The sequence below is a fragment of the Cyprinodon tularosa genome, unplaced genomic scaffold (genome assembly GCF_016077235.1).
Source record: "Cyprinodon tularosa strain WSP-4 unplaced genomic scaffold, ASM1607723v1 ctg160, whole genome shotgun sequence".
Taxonomy (NCBI): domain Eukaryota; kingdom Metazoa; phylum Chordata; class Actinopteri; order Cyprinodontiformes; family Cyprinodontidae; genus Cyprinodon; species Cyprinodon tularosa.
In genome coordinates, this window is record NW_024038438.1 from 1695619 (window position 1) to 1714756 (window position 19138).

Genomic DNA, 19138 nt, shown 5'->3' on the forward strand with positions numbered 1-19138 from the left:
ACTGGAGCTTCAAAATACAAAGCAGAGATTATGACGAATACTCTAATGGACTTAGATTTAGACAGATTTATTTTTTTCATTTTGTATACGCGCGTGTATACAAAAAGAAATTTTGTTTAAAACAGCTCTAGACAATTTCATTTTTTAAAGTGCAGCCTTAAAAAAAAAAGGTTTACTGCACAAAAAGGTCACTTTTTCAGTGTAGTAAGAAGTCTAAACTCTAGAATAATTTATTCACAAAACTGATACAAAATGATCCATGCAGAAAATACAATGGCAATATAGTCACAGAATCACATTTATAAACGGTCTGTAATACCGAGATTGAAACTGGACATTTTCACCAAATGTGATCCTTAAAAAATTAACCCTGACGTGAGAATGTATGATCTTTGTGTATAATCTGACCCAGAAAGGATATATGAGGGTTTTTTTAGTGACATTGTCACTAAAATGTCACTGAGCTCACATTAGTTTCTATCTGTCGGTGAATCCTCAGTCTTCTGACTGATCATGAGCAGTAAGGGAGGCTGAGCAGCATCTTGTCGCTCAAGAACCATCAACAATGGAGGATCCTAGTGGTTGCTTCCAGCTTCACCACTCTTCTCCCTGTACACAAATGGCTGTACCAAGGTGAACACATGTGGGAAATTCCTGAAGTTTGCAGATAACACAACTGTCATTGGTCTGAACAGTGAAACTTAATGAATCTGAACACAAACACAAGATATGCCAGCATCATGGGGGAGCTCAGAACTACAGGGAGGTAAACCCACAAAAAGTTTTGAAGATGGGGTGGACTTCAGAGGATTGCATTCCACACTGCTTAGCATTACCATCCCTAACAATCCTGTGACGAATGTGGACCAATTCTGGTTCGTAGGAAAGAAATCTTAAGTACAACTTTCCACAAGAACTGCATTTGCATTTTCTAGACAGTATATATCCATTTGCATTTTCTGCATATCCCCCCACGCACCCACCCTTCCTTCCAATTCATCTACAAAACATCACTAATGAAATCTGCAATAAGAACAAAAAATGGTGTGTAGAGAGGTTAATTTGCTGGAAACTTATGGACTTATGGGACCTTTTCACAATTACAACCTGCCTTCCCTCTTTAAAAAATTGGTCTACTTGCAGACTTGCACAAACTGTTTTTTTTCTTGTTTTATCGTGTCTTTCTTAGCATGTTTTTTATGCAACAATTGCTGTTTAGACTGCTGATTACATATGAGCAATGTAAAAACTAGGGCTAAAGGATTTAACCAAAAGATCAAGATGGATTTTTATTTTCAACAAATATTGTGATTTTTTTTTTACTTTCATTTGCACTAGCAACAAAGATTTATATGTTTCACTGCAGGGTTTCATTTTTCTCATCACCTGGAAAACTAACAGAGTCCTTTGTGGCAGGACGTCAATGATAATATTGTGTGGAAAAGTGTTTAACTCTACTCGCATGCATGGATCTGATGCCTAGCTGCAACTCTCTCTTCCCTTTTGTGTGGTGGGAAACCTGTTTAAAGCATATTATTGCCACCAAAAGGGCTGGAATGAGAAAGCCAGGGTCTCACATCTGTTAAACGTTATGTGGTCAAAACTGAGGGCGTCTTTGAGTTAAATATTGCTTTTTGTAAAATTCTAATTGGGAGTGCAATTAAGTGCCCTGGTAAGAACCAAAGTCATATTGCTTATTTTGCACACAAAAAAGAAATCAATCAGCTTCCTTGTTTGTAATGTCATATAAATATTTACATTTGAACAGAACTGTGCCTTAAGTCTCCTGTGCGGAAGTGTAATACCACACCATGATCTTTGCAGGTTGGACGTTTCTTTGGTGAAGTGGATGGGTCTGTCATGGCTTCATTGATTAAAATGGGAATGTTTAAAAAGTAGGACTTCCTCATACACACTTTAGTTGAATTATTCTGTCTTCTCCTGCATCCAAACAGAATATTAATTGTTTATTTATATATTTTTTTCAGAGTGTCTTTGTTTGACTATCAGGCTATGTGCAAAAGCAGCCACCATCATACAAGCAGTGCTCGACCTCTGCTAAGTGTAAGTCTCATCGTTGCCTCTCAGCACCTACTCACTGTTAACAAATGCTGCTTAAACATCACTGAAACGCATAATATAACATTTTGTCATTGTTTACTTGAAGCATTTTCTTTGAATTCTAGCAAATTAAAGCAAATTTTTTCCTTTCTGTAGCCATTCTACACGATTTTGGCTCTGATGAGATGGCTTTTCTCCAATGCTGTGATGTAAGTAATTAAGAATGGTAAAGCGTATTTTATGGCTAATTACAGAAATATTGCTACTAAAGAAATTTAGAACTTTTTGGCTCAGAAAGGCGATTATTTCTTCGTTTTTTGTTTCTTTGTGTAACCAAAGTGTCTTTTTAAGGCATATCTTTGCTTTTCCATTTAGGTTTCTGCTCGACTTTAACCTCTGTGGTCTTTGGCATTCGGATTATTTTGTGGATGGTAAGAGGAATTTTAGAGGATTTTAAATCTCTCATTATTTTCTTTGAAGCACCTATAAAAAATGATCAAACTAGAATAAGAATAGAATATTTATATTAGAAAAATATTTATAGATGAAAGTTAAGAGATCAATAATTGTTTGCAGAAAGCATTATGAAAAAGACTGCACAGAAAATCGGAGCTGATGGTTTTTATCTGTAGTGGAGTAGAACCCTATGGCTCGGTCTCTAAACTGCCATGCTAAGGGTCCACGCTCTGTATTTCAGATTGCAAGAACAGCAGGGGTTTGTATCCTCTTTAGATTTAGTCCCAAATTGGCAATATTTGCTGCATTTCTCCATGATTAAGTTTTAGAGTTTTTACCTAGGAAGGTTAAAAAAAAAAGAGGTAAAAAAGCTCCTGTAAACTTTCCATGGTGGCAAGTTAAATTTTGGTCCTCGCCCAGCATTTCTTGTCAAAGTTCTATTTGTTTCTTAAACATTAGTTATAGCTATGACTCTAGATATCGACAAAATTAAGGAGTAGCTACTTTTTTGCCACCAGTAGACTAGGGTTGCCACCTTTAAAAGTATAGTGGAGGGTGTTCTTTTTTCTGGGTGGATCATCAAAATAAGTGGTCCTCCTAATTGTCAATCATTGTGGTGATATGTTGACGCAAGGCCATCCTATGTGCTCCTCTAATTTTCACTTACCGGTGGTGCGATTGACATAGTGGAAAAATTGTAAATCTACTTTTGGAAAGTAAGCTCTCACACGCGCTTATTAGCTGTTCCATCTTGGGAGCAGGTACAGGATTGTGCATGTGCATTTTTTTTCAAAGTGAAGGGGGCGTGTCTATTTAAATATTTGCAAAAATCCTCCACCATACCTTTAATAAATAACAATAATGGAAACCCATGGCCTGAATATTGGGCAGACTAAGGCTAAAAATGAAATACAAAGAAGCTGCTAAAAACACTTTTGAAAATTAGTAAATGTTAAAAAAATATTTTGCTTATACTATTTTCTTACTCTTAAGATACTTTACCCTTTGAATGGCCATTTATATTGGCTAATATACAGATTGTTAAATAAATGATGATAAACTCTGCATAAAGCATCAGTAGAACCACAATAATCACAATATCCCATACCATATCAATTCAAGGATATGGTCGGGGTGTGAGGGACTAATGCTGGAGATTCTGCGTTCTAATAGGTCTCTTTTATTTCTGTCCTGCTGACTCCTGAACCATGAACAGCCTGCTGTACACCACTGTAAACACTCACAGACAGCCAATAAATGTTATAATTTTCCTCCTACTCCTCCCACTGACCCCGTTAAGGCACGGATAAAACCCATCTCTCTCAGATCAGTTTTTTAAAACCTTTTTCTTCTGATGAAATCATGGTGAATTGGGTGCAATACTGGTGGCAAACAGCAGTGTAGGCGTGGGAAGCCCACTTCGAGATAACTATGACAGTAGCTGATGCAGAGCTGAGGAAGTCCTCCTTAGTTCCACGACAATTTAGTTGGCTCTTATAGTTCTTGCATTATAATGTCTTAATTTCTGTTAGATTAAGTGTGTGTGACGGAGGTGTGTTGGAAATTTATGAACATACAGGACAAATCACATCCCTTGGTTCATTATGGGAAGCAACATTTAACTGCTGGCATATATATGCTTTTCATGAACTGTACTTGTCATGATGGGTGCACGGAGAGTGACCCAAATATGCAGAACACTTGCAGAACTTGGGAGACATGGAAGGTTGGGTGGATGCGGAGAGACTGAGGCAGTTGAAGACGGACGGCAGATGGATTGATGACCTGGGAAATCTTGTAAGGACCAATGAACTTGGGTGAAAGTTTTCGAGACATTCCCTTGAGGGGAATGTCTCGAGTGGACAGCCATACCTCTTGGCCTTCTGAGTACTCGGGGGCGGGACGTCTCCTGGAATCCGCGAAGCGTTTGGTTGTCTCTGATGATCGGTTGAGGGTTGTGATGGTTTCTCTCCAAATTCTCTGACAACGTCTGATGTGATGGTTGACTGACTGGACCGAAATCTCTCTCTCGTCTGCGGGAAAAAGTGGAGGTTGGTAACCGAGACTGACCTGAAAGGGTGATTAGCCGGTGGAAGCAGATTTGAGGGAGTTGTGTGCATATTCGATCCAGGTTAGATATTGGCTCCAGTCGGTGGGATTGTTGGAGGTGAGGCAACGAAGGGTTGATTCCAGCTGCTAGTTCATCCTCTCTGTTTGTCCGTTAGACTGAGGATGATAGCCGGATGTCAGAGAGGATTTACAGCCGAGTGCGGAACAGAATGCCTTCCAAACTTGGGATATGAACTGGGGGCCTCGATCCGAAAGGATCTCCTGGGGAATGCCATGTAAGCGGAAGACGTGTTTCACTAAGAGCTGGGCGGTCTGGAAGGCCGTGGGAAGTTTCCTTAGAGGGATGAGATGACAGGATTTCGAAAAGCGATCAACAATGGTGAAGATTGTGGACATACCTCGAGAAACAGGGAGGCCGGTGACGAAGTCAATTGCTATATGGGACCATGGACGCGAGGGAACCGGAAGAGGCTGTAGCAGGCCTGAAGGAGGCTGATGTGAGGCTTTATTTCTGGCACATGTGGAGCAAGCCAACACATACTCCTTGACGTCACTGTGAAGGGTTGGCCACCAGAAGCGTCTTGAAATCAAGGCGACGGTTCTACTGACCCCCGGATGGGCGGAAAACTTGGCAGCATGCATCCATTGGATGAGACGAGATCTGACAGAAGATGGCACATAGGTTCGGTTAGCTGGACCGTTACCTGGATCGGGTTCTGTAGCCAGGGCGGAGTTGATTAGGTCAGTGATCTCCCAGGTAACCACTCCTACTGTACAGGAAGCAGGAAGGACTGGTTCAGGCGTCTCAGGTTGATCGACGGAGTAAAGACGAGAGAGAAAATCGGGTTTGACATTCTTGGATCCGGGTCTGTAGGAGATAATGAGATTGAACCGTGAGAAGAAAATGGACCACCTGGATTGACGGGGATTGGCTTGTTTGGCTGACTGGATGTAAGCCAGGTTCTTGTGATCCGTCCATACTAGAACCGGGTGCTCAGCTCCCTCCAGCCAGTGTCTCCATTCTTCCAGCGCCAATTTGATGGCCAACAGCTCACGGTCTCCCACATCGTAGTTCTGTTCTGCGGATGAAAGTCTACGAGAGAAAAAGGCGCATGGATGGATCCTTTGATCGGTGTCTAGTCTCTGAGATAGGACTGCTCCAACTCCAGAATCTGAAGCGTCCACTTCGAGGATAAATTGTTTAGATGGGTCAGGCTGTATTAACACTGGTGCTCTGGAAAACAAAGACTTCAATTTCTCAAATGCAGTTTGTGCCTCAGGTGTCCATTGAAAAGTACGTTTGACAGAGGTCAGTGAGGTTAAGGGAAGAGCTGTCTGGCTATAGTTCCTGATGAACCGACAATAAAAGTTTGCAAAGCCCAGGAATCTCTGTAGCTGTTTGCGGTTCTCTGGAACTGGCCATTCTAACACGGCTTTTATTTTGTCCTCAGATGGTTTAACCTGGCCGCCCTCGAGCACAAACCCCAAAAAGGAGACTGAAGACTGATGAAATTCGCACTTCTCTGCTTTTACGAACAGCTTGTTCTCCAGTAGTCTCTGCAACACAAGGCGGACATGTCTCTTATGATCAGAAAGGTTCTTCGAGTAAATGAGTATGTCGTCAATATAGACGAACACGAACACATTTAAAAAGTCTCTGAGAACATCGTTCACGAGGGCTTGAAAACAGGCTGGGGCGTTAGTTAAACCAAAAGGCATAACCAAATATTCGAATTGACCCAAGGGGGTTTTGAAGGCTGTTTTCCACTCATCTCCATCTCGGATCCTAAGAAGATGATATGCATTCCTCAAATCCAGTTTTGTGAAAACAGTTGCCCCTTGTACAGGTTCGAATGCTGAGGCGAGTAGAGGGAGTGGGTACTTATTTTTGATTGTAATTTGGTTCAAACCTCTGTAATCGATACATGGTCTCAGGGAACCGTCCTTTTTGCCAACAAAGAAGAACCCAGCGCCCAACGGAGAGGAAGATGGGCGAATTATTCCAGCAGCTAAGGACTCGTTAATGTACTTCTCCATGGTTTCTCGTTCAGATTTGGAAATGTTGTATAATCTGCTGCTAGGTAGTGGTGCTCCAGGTAATAGCTCAATAGCACAGTCATATGGTCTGTGTGGAGGTAGGGACGTAGCACTGACCTTACTGAAGACAGGAGCCAAGTCATGGTACTCGGAAGGAACAGAAGAAAGGTCAGGAGAGTCCATCTCCCCCCCACCTCTAGGAGGCCCCACCAAGGGGGCAGCCGAACGGAGGCATGTCTCATGGCATGAAGTAGACCATGACTCTAGGTGACGATCAGTCCAGTTAATATGTGGATTATGCTTCTCCAACCATTAGAAACCAAGCACCAGGGGAGAGCATGCGGAGGGAAAAACAAAAAATGTTATAGTTTCTCGGTGGTTACCTGAAAGAAGTAGCTCGAGGGGTTGAGTTTGATGGGTAACTTGGTGGAGTCTTTTCCCATCAATAGCAGAAACACAAAGAGATTGGGTCAGAGGAATAGTCTCAATTTGTAGTTGTTGGACGAGGTTTGAATCAATTAAGTTTCGTTCACAGCCTGAATCGATAAATGCAGAAAAAGAGAGGCTTTGATTAGCACAAAACAAAGTGGCAGGTAACATCAGACGAGGAGATTTCTTTGAGTTTGTTAAGCCCGCCAGATTCCTCAGATCCTCTGGCGGACCCAGGTTTCTTGATTTAGCCGGGCAGGAAGCGATGAAGTGTCCACTCTCACCACAGTAGATGCATAATTTACTCAAAAAACGTTTTTGTCTTTCCTCTGGGGTGAGCCTGGTGTGTCCCACCTGCATGGGTTCGACATTTCTTTCACCAGAATGAGAGACCTGAATAGGCAGAAGGAGAGACTGGGTCTTAGGTCTCTGCATGGGCAACTGTTCTGTGGGAGAAGAAAAAACAGTCGCGTTATGTGAGGCAGAGGAAGGTGTCCCCTGGCTTCTTGATTTGGAACTGCTTCTAGCACGAATTCTATTATCCAATCTGATCGTCAAACAAATTAATTCTTCGAGGGTAGCTGGTTCGTCGAGGGTTGCGAGCTCATCCTTAATGTGCTCGTTTAATGCCATAAAATAAGCTCCTTTCAGAGCGCTTTGGTTCCATCCGGAAGCTGCCGCTTTAACCCGGAAGTTGATGGAGAATTCTGCCACAGAAGAATTTCCCTGCCTTAGATTGAAAAGAGCTCGAGAGTCAATAGTTTGATCTGTTTCTTGATTGAATACCTGGGTGAATTCAGAAATGAAATCTGAATAATGGCAATTGAGACTTTCATCGGAGGCAAATCTCGCCTGAGCCCACTCCAAGGCTCTTCCTGTTAACTGAGAAAGAATGAAAGTTATCTTTTTATAATCCGTGGAAAAACTGCCAGGAGAGTTCTGAAAAATTAAACGACACTGAAACAAAAATCCTTTGCAGTCCTTCCTATTACCAGAAAATCTTTCTGGTAGACTTGGGCGGAACTCGGATGACGTCACTGCCGGTGACCTCGGAGGGGGAACTGGACCCGGAAATGGTTGAGGTGCCGGTGCAGCATTAGCGCGGTTCAAACGGTTAGCAAAGTCTTGGGCAACATGATTTTGAAATTCAATGCGGGTGTTTAACTCACTGAGAGATTGAACATGCCTATGGATTTGGGCATCCCGCTCCTCCAATATTTGACGGAGATGTTCTGCTGGGCCTTGAATTTGGCCGCAGTGTTCTGTCATGATGGGTGCACGGAGAGTGACCCAAATATGCAGAACACCACTAGACGGACACTGGAGTAAAAGTTAACAAGTTTATTTTGCACAAGCACACTGTTATGACAGGTTCTGGTTTGGGCCTGGAAACTGGTTCACCGGAGTCTGCGTGAGAGACAGTTCAGTTAGCGTTGCACTTCGGAGTTTGATTTCTTGATTGTTACTGATTGTACCTTGAGGGTTCTTGCAGATAGCTTTGAGAGGGCTACTGTTGGATCTGAAGAGGAGTTGATCAGCAGAGTCCGCAAGCCGCTTCAGCGTCTTACTTCTATTAATGAGCTGACCTTGGCTTTGAGTTTTCCAGCTCTTAGTCCTGAGCTGCATGGAAGTTCACCGTGGGACATCAGGTTTGGCTGAGAGGGTAGGCTTGGCAGGTCAGCTCTTCCTGAGCTCCACAGGGGAAAAAACTGGTTTCCTGGAAGACAGAGACAAGGGTTAGAATCCAGGCTGGATTCAAAAGTCAACAAAGATTCTCAGAGAGTCTTGGCTTAGGCGCTGACCAACTGAATCAACGCTGCGGCGTTGAGGCAAGGTCTGAAGACAGCTTAAGTAGTGGATCCTCTGATGATCTGATGGGCTGCAGCTGTGCAGAAGGCTCACTCAGGAGGATCCACGGCGGACTCTGCTGGAGAAAGGTGGAACTTCTCCAGCTCCCAACAGTACTGCTGTTTTCTTGTCTCTTGCATCCTAAAAGTTAATTTCATTTGGTGACACTTTACAAAAATCATCCTTTATAAATGTTAAAGAGAATATTTATCAATGAATAATCTTTGATTATCATTTATAAACTGCATCTAAACGATTTATAAAAAGTAATCATATTGCCCTAAAACTTCACTGTAAACCTTTAATATAAATTTACACTTAAATCTTAAGAGTATTTTACTGTATTGCTGCCATACAGTGTCATACTGTAACCTGCAATGCATTTTGGAAGAAAAATAACATGATTTCGGCAAAATTTATTTATTTTTTTGGTCTACAAGAATACTGTAAATTTTACTGTATACAGCTAAGCATGATGGGAAGGTGAAAGAAAAGTGCCGGACAACTGGCAACTCTAGGCCATCACTCACAGGAAAATGTGATAAGACAACTTTATGGATATTTGGAGATGCGTGACTTTCTCCACACTGCCCACAGAGTAAGGTAACAAAATTTACATTTTTCCTTATTTAGAGAGGGGATTTTTTTCTTAAGATTTTTACACCATTTGTGCTACAACAAATTTGTTAAAAAATGTTTTTGTTGCAAGCTATAAGCTAAAATTAGAATGTCTTAGTATTTGGTCTTAGTTTAATGTTTTACCAACATAAAAAAAAAAGTGGTTGGATAAGTAACATGGTGAGTGTAGGTTAGTAATTTAGGTGTCGATTTCCATATCAAAAGAACCACAAAAAAAGCAATGTGCTAAACTTCGCTAAAATCAGCAAGTGGGTTTGAGGCTTTTAGGGTCAGGGTTAGGCTGTAATCTAATTACCATAAAAATGTTATCAATACATGTATATTATCTGTACATCATCCTTTTAACACTTGTGGCACATCATCAGATAGTGTGTGTGTGTGAGTGTAATATTCTTAATATATGACTACAGTATTATTATGCTCCATTGACACACTCATTTTGTTGTGATGGATTTGTATAATATGTTATATTGCATGATTTATAGAATTCATGGACTTCATACTAAAAATGCAATGTGATGTGCCTATTTTATACCATAAATTACAATAGTCTACTAATGGTATGAAACAGAAAGTGTGTGTCAAAGTGTTGACTTTATCTTTGTTTCCAAAGTTTTAGGACCCCCTGAAAATGAGAACATCATTGTTGTTCGATGCTGTAGCGCACGTACTTTTTACATTCTGACTGGTGTAACTAGGGAGTACCAATAGGGCGGCTGGTGATTTCTCAGCACCTTGTATTACCAACGGCCAATCTGTAATCCAGTGAATAAACAGAGACCAGAGAGTAACAAGGTGGAGGCACATTACTCAATATTCACCTTTCTCTGGTCGTGTTTTCTGCTGTTTCTAACAGCGCTACAGCAACTGGATCACTACATTATACTGAACATTATTTGATATGATGCATTCATAGATAGATATCCTCAAAGAAAAAAGTATTGCTTCGTCTTTATATTGTTTTGCAGTAGCTACGCTGACATCAAATCAGAGAGGGGCAAGAGAGAAAGAAAAGTGGCACAATAGTCCAGAAGATGCAAACATATGAATCTGCACGTCACCATCCTCATCAAGAGGATCAGTGTCTGATCTTTACGCACACACAGACACACAACAGGGGGGGGAAAAAAAGCTCATGCTTATTGATGTCATTTTTGTGTTGCAATATTTTGTTAAATAAAAAAGAAGTTTGAAAAGAAACTGAGTATTTTTTTAACTAGTTTGTTATATTTATGTTTTTATTATTAACATTTCTAATTGTAGTTGTAGTAACTTTAGAAATATTTGCAGTATTACAATAATGAACTGTATAGAATTATTAAAAGTACTGTTTCTCTGGAAAACAGCACTGCAAAAATAAAGCAGTCTACTGGAGAACCTGCTGCCAGTAAATTAGCATAAACCTACAATCATAAATTTACAGAAAAATAATTTTTATGCTTTTAAAGTAAATAACTATAATTATTTACAATAATTTAATGTAGGTCTAAATTACAGCAAGGCACTTTAAAATACAGCAGCATGTACATTTACAGTGAGACGTTTTACAGTGCAACACCCATAGACATTTGACCTGAACCTAACTTTTTTTTTTTTTTTCAACTTGCCCTGTCGTGATGGACTTACCCAACATCAGTTGGTCTAATGCCTTCATAAATGATCTATTTACCGGTTATAAATGGTTTAGATGCAGTTTATAAATGATTACCAAAAACAATATAACATCAAAAATATTAATCATCAATAAATGTTCTGTTGACCATTTATAAATGATGGTTAAGATGGATTTTGTAAAGTGTAACCGTTTTATATTACACATTTTAAAAACTAGAATACTTTTATATGGGGGCAAGAAAAAATATAAACCAATGGGTAAAGTAATATACATATGTTATATGTATATTACTTTATATAAATTTGCAATACCGTACTTTAACTGTAATATGCAATTAATATGCAGTTACCTTCCACTGCACTTGAATTTAGATAGCTTCTGTCCAAACTTTATTTATTAATTTTATAGTAAAAGCCATCTGTATATTATGCTCATAATTCTGCCTATAGTAATAGCCATCTGTACAATATTCATAGTACATATTCTTTTGCAAACTCTGTTATAATGACAGTCATCTGTATATTATGCTATTGTACAGATCTGTAAAAACCCTATTTATAGTAATATCCACCTGTATTTTTTATTCGGTACATATCCAGCTGTAAATTTTGTTCGTAACACTAGTTATCTATATATTACGTTCATAGGACAAATCTATTAGTAAAATTCTGTTTATAATGGTCTTCAGCTCTATATTTATTCAGTAGAAACCCATGTCCTGTATTTATGGAATCATTATTTATCCTGCACTTGCTGCTATTGCACTTCTGGTTAGACCTAAACTGCATTTCGTTGCCTTGTACCTGTACCTGTGTAATGACAAAAAAGTTAAATCTAATCTAATCTAAAAATCTATGATTAGAAATATACATTTTGTATGGGGATACTGAGAGAAATTATAAATAATACAGTTTCATTCAGTTTAAATTCAGTTAGCAGTAACTATCTCAGCCATTTATTTTGCAGTAATCACTTCTCTTTAGGCAGCATGCAGCATAGGTAAGGAAACACTCCATTTTAAAATGAAGAAACCATCACAAACAGGGGCCACATGAGTGGTCATCTGTCACTACCTGATGCAAAGAGCATGGGAAAACATGGGGAAGTACTGGTCCTTCAGTAACTAATGCTCAATCCAAAACTCAATCCAGTTGATAAAAGTTTCTTCTCTTGGATTAAGGAGTTTAGATTTCAGATAATGTTCATGATGTTGAAAAATTTATGATTTTCACTCTGTTTCATCATCAAACAACATTGATGTCTTTTATTTTCAAATGCAACTCATCTACCTCTGCCTCATTTTCATGTCATCCCTTCATCATCCCATTCAATGCTATTCCATCACTCTGTGTGGTCACTGCCATCCTCCATGCATTCAGCCAAAGCTGGTTATCACACATGTGAGTACAACATGACTGAATCTATGATGATGCTCTGGACAACTACCGAGTTGATCCTGTTCCAATTTTATGCCACCTGAATGAAGCAAAAAATATAAAATATTACATCTAATTTTGTGTATTTTCAGCTCATAAGCAAAAGAAGGTGGAGGCGCTGCAGCCCTGTGACACTGCATATCCTGGCTTTATGTATGACTCCTCTATCAGGGAAGCCAACAGTCTCATCAAGTGTGGACGCTGCCAGAAGTATGAGTACTAACTTGTACACATTACCGTTAATTCTTATTTTTAGATCATTTAGACAACAGTCATAATGCATTGAACATACTGATATAATGATAATGCTTAATGAAAACCCTATCAGTCTTTATTCAAACAGATATCACTGTTAAAAAAATAGTCAGGTTAACACAGAGCATCTTCTCCAGGTCAGAAACAAAAAGGATTTCCTAATGTGTTTCCATATAGCAGAGTTTAAGTTGCACTACAGCATTGGACTGCATTTTACTCTTGGTTACGTACATTAATCTTCTGTATGTGTTCAGGTATTTGTTTGGTACATGTGGCAAACAGACAAGGCTATACCTGATAATTTTAATGCAAATATATACACTCACCGGCCACTTTATTAGGTAACCCATGCTAGTAACGGGTTGGACCCCCTTTTGCCTTCAGAACTGCCTCAATTCTTGGTGGCATAGATTCAACAAGGTGCTGGAAGCATTCCTCAGGGAGTTTGGTCCATATTGACATGATGGCATCGCACAGTTGCCGCAGATTTGTCGGCTGCACATCCATGATGCGAATCTCCCGTTCCACCACATCCCAAAGATGCTCTATTGGATTGAGATCTGGTGACTGTGGAGGCCATTTGAGTACAGTGAACTCATTGTCATGTTCAAGAAACCAGTCTGAGATGATTCCAGCCTTATGACATGGCGCATTGTCCTGCTGAAAGTAGCCATCAGAAGTTGGGTACATTGTGGTCATAAAGGCATGGATATGGTCAGCAACAATACTCAGGTAGGCTGTGGCATTGCAACGATGCTCAATTGGTACCAAGGGGCCCAAAGAGTGCCAAGAAAATATTCCCCACACCATGACACCACCACCACCATCCTGAACCGTTGATACAAGGCAGGATGGATCCATGCTTTCATGTTGTAGACGCCAAATTCTGACCCTACCATCCGAATGTGGCAGCAGAAATCGAGACTCATCAGACCAGGCAACGTTTTTCCAATCTTCTATTGTCCAATTTCGATGAGCTTGTGCAAATTGTAGCCTCAGTTTCCTGTTCTTAGCTGAAAGGAGTGGCACCCGGTGTGGTCTTCTGCTGCTGTAGCCCATCTGCCTCAAAGTTTGACGTACTGTGCGTTCAGAGATGCTCTTCTGCCCACCTTGGTTGTAACGGGTGGTTATTTGAGTCACTGTTGCCCTTCTATCAGCTCGAACCAGTCTGGCCATTCTCCTCTGACCTCTGGCATCAACAAGGCATTTCCGCCCACAGAACTGCCGCTCACTGGATGTTTTTTCTTTTTCGGACCATTCTCTGTAAACCCTAGAGATGGTTGTGCGTGAAAATCCCAGTAGATCAGCAGTTTCTGAAATACTCAGACCAGCCCTTCTGGCACCAACAATCATGCCACGTTCAAAGTCACTCAAATCACCTTTCTTCCCCATACTGATGCTCGGTTTGAACTGCAGGAGATTGTATTGACCATGTCTACATGCCTAAATGCACTGAGTTGCCGCCATGTGATTGGCTGCTTAGAAATTAAGTGTTAATGAGCAGGTGGACAGGTGTACCTAATAAAGTGGCCGGTGAGTGTAAACCCTTTAGGTACACTCACACCAGGTGGAGCAGAAGGATTCCCACGTTATTTCTATGTAGAACGGTGGATCTGAAGCAAAGAAAATTGGAGCGAAGTTGAGCAATATAGGGAGGAGAACGGCAAATTTTCGACATCTGATTGCCTGCGAATGAAGTTAAAAAATCTAAAAAAAAAGGTTTTCATTCGCTTGTGAAAATCTTGTCAGGGAATAGATGTGAGCAGTGTGCTACAGTGAAGAAGCGCAGCAAAGACGAGCTTTATTATTAAGAATGGTAGATATAGAAAATAATGTTGACAAAGAATGAAGTGGGAATGCTTTTCAGAGATTATAAGGTGGCTTTAAAAAAAAAAACATATAAATTTAGCCCAATAAGGACCTGATGTATTTCCTGCAGCATAGATAATGCTTTCTTTACCTGGCTCCACTGGTTTCTGCCTGGGCAAGCTTCACTAATCCTCCAGGCACCCAAACATGTTGTTCATAGGGAAAAGGAGTGGCAGCCTACAGGTTGGGGCATTTGTGCTTGTAATCTAGAGCAGGCATCCCCAACCTTGGTCCTCGAGGCTCCCTGTCCTGCAGGTTTTAGAGGTTTCCCTGCTTTAGCACAGCTGATTATAATGATTGCAGTAGACCAAAAGCCTGTTAATCAGCTTTCAAATAAAAACAGCTGTGCTGGAGCAAGGAAACCTCTAAAACCTGCAGGACAGTGGGCCTCGAGGATCGAGTTTGGGGATGCCTGATCTAGAGCAATGTTTTTCAATCCTGGTCCTCAAGGCACCCTGCCCTGCATGTTTTAGATGTTTCCCAGCTTTAACACACCTGTTATCAATTGATAGCAGATTATCAGGCTTTGCTGAACTGCAATTATCTGAATCAGGTGTGCTGAAGCTCAGAAAAATCCAAAACATGGAGAGCAGGGTGCCTTGAGGACCAGGGTTGAAAAACACTGATCTAGAGGTTTTGAATTAAAGCCCCACTCTCAAGGAGTGTCCACTGTGAGTCCACTCTGTACTTGTGACAGTCTAATGTCAATAAAAAACTGGAAAAGAAAAAAAAAAAGTGATGTTAGGTTTCACCTGTGTTTTTATTGTGAAATGCCAACAGACAGGAAATGCCACGGGGTTTCCAGGGGTCACAGCTGGTCCAAACATAAGAATCTGGGAGGCAGTGATTGACTAAATATTAAAACAATAATTATAGTGTTACGTCCACCTGGCTTGTTGGGTGGGGTAACATTCATGGAGACCACACAAGGATTTTTAGAGTTGATGAAAAAGGAAATTTATTAAATTATATTAAGTAAAACCTAAAAAAGGATTACCTGAAATAAGAAGCCAAAACAGATTAGTACAAAACCCATAACCAATTAGAAATAAACAAGCGCAAAACAAACCTAACAAAACTCAATCATAAAGTCCAAACCAAACCAACTGGAGTTCTGAAGAGGGAGAGGAGGAAAAAAGCCTCCTGACTGCTGCAGCATGACAGCTTTTAAAGCAGCAGAGCACCAATCAGGGAAAAAAACATAACACCTGCAGAAGGCCTGCCTCCAGGACCCTGAAAGAAAAAGCAGAGACCCACTGCAGCCGTAACAATAGCGTCTAAATAAGGTGAACATTCCAACTGTTATATTCATTACCAGCACAGAAATGACATGTGATGTTATGCAGTAACTTTATATCCAGAAACGTGCGAAGCACTAGCGTCCACTAGAATGGCAACATCATTGACCCAAATTAAAAATCTATCTTAAAAACCAAATCAGCACAAATGATCAGCATCACTACTTTTCCCACCCCATTAGTTACATAAATCCACCTCCCCGCAAGCTGCCTGCGCCATCTTTGTTCTTTCCCGCCGCCACAACAAATCCCATGAAGCCTTCTTGCTTATATCTGCATGTCTAGTGACCTTGGATTTACACTATTTTTCAAGGCGCCTTCTGGGAATTCCAAGTCCTCAACTTTTTTCTTGTACTAGACGTTCAGACGCTCATCTAAAATGGTTTAAACACTGTATAGTCATCTACTTAGGGATTGGGGCTTATGATCAGAGACAGCCATAGATTCAGTGCCGTACCAGGGCTAAAAAACTTTGAGGTCAAGAGTCAGAACTTCTAGGCTTGCTTGGCGACATGCTCCCCTGGAAATGTTTTTAATTCTATTATTCAAATCTCACCTGCTTTACTATCATCAAGCATTTTCTCTTTCTCACCTTTCTCTTCCCACCTCTTCATCTTCACAAACACCTGCCTCTACATTTCTTTTCCGATTCTCCTGTCTAACCAAACATTTCAAACTTTTATTTTAGATACTGATTTCTGCATGGTTTTGTGAAGCAACCAGCTTTGCAAATCTGTATTCTAAAAATTATCTTCTGTGTTTGCCACTAGTGGTTAAAGTTGGGTGAATAATTTCAACCATGAACAAAAGTTTTTATTTTTGCTACCAGTGTATGCGTCATCAAGTGCGTCATCACAAAGGCATTTATTATATTGCATTATTTTTGCAAAGGTGAAGACATAATACTGGTCTGGTTTTCTCAAAAATCTCTTGTTATTACAAAAGATAAACGTGGATCAGTAAATGTGTGCAGATGCTTAATTTACGGATCCATTTTTTGAGTGATCTAAGAAGTTTGTGTTTTTTAGTGGCGTATGAGGAAAACTGTTTTAATGCCTTCATTTATAATTTATAGAAAATAAATGTAGCCAGTTTGGAGATTGGAATGCTCCACTAATACTGTCCACCTGGATAATGATTCTATATCAAACATGACCTGATATGTTTTGTTTCTAACATTACAGCTTACATTGTACAAAGATTTTTTTAATTGCAATGAAAGTATTTGTATCATTAATTATACTTTAATTAAGTAAAATGTATTTACGTACAGAGAAATATATGCATTCATTTTATTATTTTCTTAGAAGTTTAAATCTTTTCTAATAGAAAATCCAAATAAATTAAGAAAATTCTTTGGCATTTTTTTTCTTTTTCAGGATGTTTGTGGTGCAGCAGATTCCAGACAGTAATATGGTTTTGGTTGTGACCCAAGCTACCTGCGATTGCTCCCGTCAGTTCGGACCCATCCTGCTGCAGCCAAAGGAAATTAAATATATCCTTCTTTCTCTCAAAAAGACAACCCACCAACAAGACCAATACAGGATTTAGTTCAGCACATGTATCTGGTGTTGGAAAACATAAAAAAGAGCATTGATATCGTCTCTTCATTAGTTTCCACATATTGTTAAGCTAAAGATTAATTAACACAGAGCCTACAGCTCATTTTAATTACATTGTCAGAGCCTTACTCCTAAGTTATTAGCACACCCATACAGTAGCTTTTCTTAACATTTGGAAACATAATGCAACTGTGAAGTGCAACAGGATGAAGTCTCAGAAGGTGCGAAGGCGTCCAGAATCCTGCCATGCCTACCACCCAAAGGTCAGATGTTAGTTTTATTCTGATTAAACAATGTGAAAATAGCGTCATGTTCTACGTATAAAGAAACTAAGTGGGATACTATTTTTGGATGTTTTGTGAAATTATTATTTTTTTTAACTATGAAAATGTCTGATCCACTAGGAGGACGCTAAGGAATGTGGTGGGGCATCTGCCATCTCCTTGTCCCTTCCTCTCTTCTCTGCCTCTCTGCTGTTTTCACCGGTCCTCCTTCGGTGAACACAAACCAGGATAAACCCATTAAACTACCAGAAGATATGAAAATTCTTCACTAGTTAGTTATAATCAGTTTATGTTTTATGTAGACCTTAAGCAATGAGTCTCTGTATTACAGGGATAAATGTCTATTTCATTTTTAATCCATTTTTTACTCAGTTTAGAATGTTTTTGTAATAGGTAAAAACTGATTAAAAAGATTAAAAAGAACAGCACCCAAGTCTCCTAACCTGACTCTGAGGAAAGGTAGCTGCCTCCCGCTGGTCAGGTATAAAAAGTGCAGCTTCAGTGTGCAGGCACATTACCATTGTACTTGGATATGCTGCATTCTGGGAGTTCTTTCACTCAGAAATGTTGTTTATGAGATGAGTTTTACATTTTCAAAAATGTGTCACAGTAGATAATAGAGTTGCATTTTTAAACCCAATGTTTTCAAAAGTTCAAGAGAAATAGTGTCATAGTGCTTCATGATTCGTTTCATCTGGTTAATCTTCCAAGCTACCAATTCCCTTATACTCTTTAAATATCTCCCACTCTTAAGTTTTTTTTGAAAGTCTTTAATAGTATTATTTCTTTTCTACATTCAGTTTAAGTAATCAGGACACCTGACTAGATTTCTCACAGCAGCAGTGATTATTTTAGTCACATGGACAGAGCATATGAAATCACAAATATAAGTATTTACCATAGCCTATATAGTAAAAGTTTATACTTATTCAGTAAATACAACATAAATGACTAAATAAATTGTTTTGCTTTTACATCTGACAGTATGAGGCATGATTTATTCACGAATTGCTGCTTTTATTCTAGAATTTTGCTGCTTAAAGTTAAGAGGTGTCAACTAATAAAGTACAAATACTTCATTACCTTACTGAAGTAGAAATTTTGGCTATCTATACTTTACTGGAGTAATTATTCTTTAGACAACTTCTTACTTCTCCATACATTTTAAAAATATACTCATTAGTTTTGTTTCTTTTAAGCTAGTTTTCTTTATGGCCTGTTGGCATTTAAAAAATAAAATCCATCAATATAATTAGCTTCATGCAGACAATTTCTTCCT

General features: G+C 39.6%; 1 protein-coding gene across 1 annotated transcript in view; it reads left to right on the plus strand.

Annotated features, from left to right (window-relative positions):
• LOC119780467 (voltage-dependent calcium channel subunit alpha-2/delta-4-like) overlaps positions 1 to 18792 on the plus strand; it is a 67126-nt gene extending 48334 nt beyond the window's left edge. The window contains exons 32-40 of the mRNA XM_038280537.1: positions 1825 to 1895; positions 1989 to 2064; positions 2218 to 2270; positions 2437 to 2492; positions 12535 to 12555; positions 12684 to 12801; positions 17393 to 17508; positions 17756 to 17838; positions 17980 to 18792. Coding sequence (XP_038136465.1) covers positions 1825 to 1895; positions 1989 to 2064; positions 2218 to 2270; positions 2437 to 2492; positions 12535 to 12555; positions 12684 to 12801; positions 17393 to 17508; positions 17756 to 17838; positions 17980 to 18075 — 690 coding nt within the window. The 3' untranslated portion in view covers positions 18076 to 18792. The remainder of the gene's footprint in view (positions 1 to 1824; positions 1896 to 1988; positions 2065 to 2217; positions 2271 to 2436; positions 2493 to 12534; positions 12556 to 12683; positions 12802 to 17392; positions 17509 to 17755; positions 17839 to 17979) is intronic.
• The last annotated feature ends 346 nt before the right edge of the window (positions 18793 to 19138 follow it).